Genomic DNA, 4097 nt, shown 5'->3' with positions numbered 1-4097 from the left:
AAGGCAAACCCGATTCCCCAATCGATGACGATGGAGCAGACGTTCCATGGCCTGGCCACGAAGAAGTTGGAAAAGCAATTTCCCGCCTGAAGAACAACAAAGCGGCGGGGGCCGATGGATTGTCGGCCTAACTATTCAAATACGGCGACGAAGAACTGATAAGGAGCATGCATCAGCTTCTTTGTAAAAAATGGTCGGACGAAAGCATGCCCAACGATTGGAATTTAAGTGTGCTCTGCCCAATCCACAAAAAGGGAGACCTCACAATCTGCGTCAACTACCGTGGGATAAGCCCCCTCAACATCACGTATAAGGTTCTATCGAGCGTATTGTGTGAAAGATTAAAGCAAACAAATAATAATTTTGTTATTGGAACAGAAACTTCGCCAGTTGCTTTTATCCATTGCGAGGTCACGCCAGTTATATTTCCCAAGTGCAGATAGGTGGAAATTTTTATTCTACGCTCGATTTCCAGGCTTATTTATAGTTGCCAACAGTAACGTAGTTTGCAAGACGCGAGGAATCGCCAATTCACCACAAAACCAACGCATTTCCCTAATTTTCCTAGGTTGGTCAATATTATCTTTGTACTCTAGTGTCATTTATAGAAGACACTGCCACTGCGGTTCAGATTAGTGGCACAATCTGCGATAACCACCGAGGAATCAACTTGATCCCCATCGCTTATAAGGTCATTTCATGCCTGTTTTGTGAAAGACTAAAGTCACCTGAACAAATATTCTTGCTGCGCCAAACCTTGGACAAGTCCCGAGAATAAAAACCCGACACGCCATATCTTCAATTACAAGGCGACTTTCGATAGTCCCATCGGTTCCCTTATCGCCCCCGAAGAACGACGTAGAGCAGCATTCGCGAAGCGGCATCAAGGTAGGAACGGTCCGAAACTTTGTATACCAAGCACGGTTTCAGGCAGGCCGATCGGTTTTCTTGTGAGCTCTTTAACTTCGTTAAGGTGGTTATACTAAGCAGACAAGGTACTGATTGGGCGGACCCGGTATTTTAACATGCCGACTATGTAACTTACTAGCATTATAAATTTAGTAGGCAATTACGATATGAAGCCACTCTCTTGATAGAAAAACTATACAAGTCGCTCAAACTACGCGTACTTCGGATGGGAGATGCAAAAAGGGAATGAGCTGACACTTGCAGCTTTTGAGAGGGAGATGTCGAGATTTACTTAGTATCTGGACAAAAGACGACATGTATGAGTTGTGCTATGGCATTAACATTGCCCAGTGAAGAACGTTCCAGTGGCTAAAATGGCTTATGTCATGGTACTCCAGCGCAAAAATGTTTCGATTGGCTAGAAAAGGTGTCCGCATAGTGGTGGCTTTTAGGTGGCATTATTAAGTCAGACCGAAACTGATTAAGGTTGAAAAAGCTAATTAATACTTAATTAATACACTTGACTACTTAAGCTTATTAGATCTCATTTGGTGTGTATTGCGCTGTGAAATTTAATGTATTTGGCGATTCCTTTGGGTCTTACAGACCTACTATTACTAGCCATTATTGAGTAATTACACAGAGTGCTAAATATTAATTTTCGCTAATGTAATGCAATAAGGCCATAATGCAAAATTAAAATTATTAGCGACTCGTATAAAGCGTATAAAAGCATACGCTTCGTATTTAACCGTTTAGTGTTAATTCCGCGCCAAACGAGCAGTTTAAAAGTGTTTCAACAAAAAAAACCAAGAACGAAATGTTTCGATCCATCATTCTCTTCAACCCCTTACTAATTCTACACTGTCGCGGAGGGTACAGCGATACTGTGCGTCTAGTGAATGATCTGAGTCAAGATTTGGGTGTCATCACGAACGTCATCTTCGCCTTCGATGCCGCAGAGCATTTTGGTGCCATTGCAAAAGATTTAACCTTGCCGAAAGTTATAATTACAACAAATATAACTTACGAAATAAGACACAATTTCGATAGAAAAATATTGAATGTGGTTTTCTTGGCAGACACGCCAATTTTGTTGGACCAAAGCTGGCACAATGTAGTCTTCAGCGCTCTTAAGCGTTTACATCACACCGAAGTGCTCTTTCACTGGCCACACGAATTCCCGCCAATGACAGATGTATGGTTGGAACTCTTCACGCTTTATTGGCAGCATGGCTTCCACAATGTACTGGTAGTGGATGTCCGAGCTCAACTACTCAGTCTGGAACCATTTCCAGAACTGCGCGTGGTTAACACTACTTTAAAAGCATATCTGCATCAACGTAACAACATGTGGCATGATTTGAAAGGTCACCACCTACGCATCTCTTATATAGATGATCCACCAACTACGCTCATATTTCGACACCCGGAAACCAGAGAGTGGCAGTTCGACGGCTTTACGGCACAGATATTTGCCGCATTTGCGCAACGTCACAATCTTACGATCGAGCCTTGGATCGCACAAAGCTCCAACGACGCTAATAAAGATCATATTTGCCTGGAACGACTACGCAAGCGCCTTGTGGATGCTTGTAGTGATGGGACGTCGTTCAAAGTAGAAACCGTAACGAGCGCGCCTATGGCATTACATAACTTTTATTTAGTAGTACGTTCCGCGCCACCACTCTCTAAGCTTTACTACTTTCAAGTGCCCTTTCAACCGGCAGCTTGGCAAGCCATCGGTGCCAGCATCTGTTTGGTAATAGTTGTCACAACGCTCTTGACACGACTGCAGGACGGCGGCTGGCACTTCGGTCGGCTGGGCTTGGATGTCTGGGCAAGCTTTCTATATTTAGGATTTGATCTGCGTCCAATGCAAAGCCGATCGATGCGAACGTTGATGTTTTTAACGCTCTTCATTGGCGGATTCATGCTTTGCAATTTCTATCTTGGCTATCTGTCGAGCATACTCGGCAAGAGTGTTTATGAGCCACAAATAAGAACGCTACAAGATTTTGAACGCAGCAACATAACTCTAATGTTAAATGAAATTCAGTATATGACTTTAAAAAGGTATGGTGCAGCTGCGATTGTCATCGATCGTTCGCGCATTGCCCGCTGGGAAGAACTTCTAAAGAATCGCAACACTTTCGACACCCGCTACGCTTATCTGTACCCAGATACAACATATAAGTTACTTGCATACCAACAAAAATTTTTAGAATATCCAATCATGCAGAAATTGGACGAACCGATACTCAAAGTACTGTTAGCACATGCCTTCAAGGACGATTGGCCACTTGAGGAGCTCTTCAACAAACATTCTCTAGATATGTTCGACACCGGACTGTATCTACGGTACCTTATGGAAGGGAACTATAAATCCATACGTTTGGGTCATGTGAATTATGCGGCAACAGAGGGTCCAAGAGTCGCGCCTTTGGGGCTGGAATATATTGCTATGCCAGCGTTAATTTTAGGCTTTGGCTTTGGTTTGGGCTTTATTACGCTGCTGCTGGAATTACTGTTTTATAAGATGAAGCAGATTCGGGTAAATAAAGCTAAAAAAGCACCAACACATACTGCTTAAATGCTTATCAAATGACAGTTATTTTGTCCAAATATATAAAACTCGTATATCATATGTTAAATAAAACTGGCAAGTATTTGATGTCCCAAACTATATGTGGGATCCTATATTCTAATTTGGTGTAGATACACTAGCTCCCGGAATCAGCTTCGCCCGTCTAGGCCTACTTGTATTGCAAAGCAAATATCGAAACATATTGGCAACGCCTTCTTTTACTTACTTCAGTTCTTCTGAGTGCCAGGTGAGCATGGCAAGGAAAATTAAAAAACGATGGAATGAACTGTCGAAACGCAAGATTGCATCAGGAAAGTGTTAGATCAAAAATTTTCACAGTTCCTTCTTACTGTTGATAGTAGTAACCATTGTAATATTACATCCTGGTACCAGTCTCTTGGAGGCACTTGGATTGGACAATGCTTGAAACATTTTGAAGCCCCAAAATATGAGACATCGGAAAATGTATCAAGAGTGAAGCCACAGAATCGCATCTTGAAAGACTCAATCTGGCATCATAAAGGACAAAAACTAGTCTATGCGCGGCTTACGAGCCTACAAGAGTAACCTAACCTATTATGAGGGAAACTACACTTTTTTA

At 42.4% G+C, this 4097-nt stretch overlaps 1 protein-coding gene across 1 annotated transcript; it reads left to right on the top strand.

Moving 5' to 3' along the window:
• The first annotated feature begins 1729 nt into the window (after nucleotides 1–1729).
• Nucleotides 1730–3502, top strand: LOC126754467 (uncharacterized). The gene has a single exon (XM_050466436.1). The coding sequence runs from the start codon at nucleotides 1730–1732 to the stop codon at nucleotides 3500–3502; it is 1773 nt and encodes a 590-aa protein (XP_050322393.1).
• Nucleotides 3503–4097: the final 595 nt, after the last annotated feature.

This window comes from Bactrocera neohumeralis, chromosome 4, assembly GCF_024586455.1.
Source record: "Bactrocera neohumeralis isolate Rockhampton chromosome 4, APGP_CSIRO_Bneo_wtdbg2-racon-allhic-juicebox.fasta_v2, whole genome shotgun sequence".
NCBI classification, from domain to species: Eukaryota; Metazoa; Arthropoda; class Insecta; order Diptera; family Tephritidae; genus Bactrocera; species Bactrocera neohumeralis.
Note: the sequence above shows the minus strand (reverse complement) of the source record. Positions and strands in the feature narration are given on the sequence as shown.

What these genes read in the sequence shown, in the direction of transcription:
- LOC126754467 (XM_050466436.1), top strand. Translation starts at nt 1,730, where the DNA reads ATGTTTCGATCCATCATTCTCTTCAACCCCTTACTAATTCTACACTGT.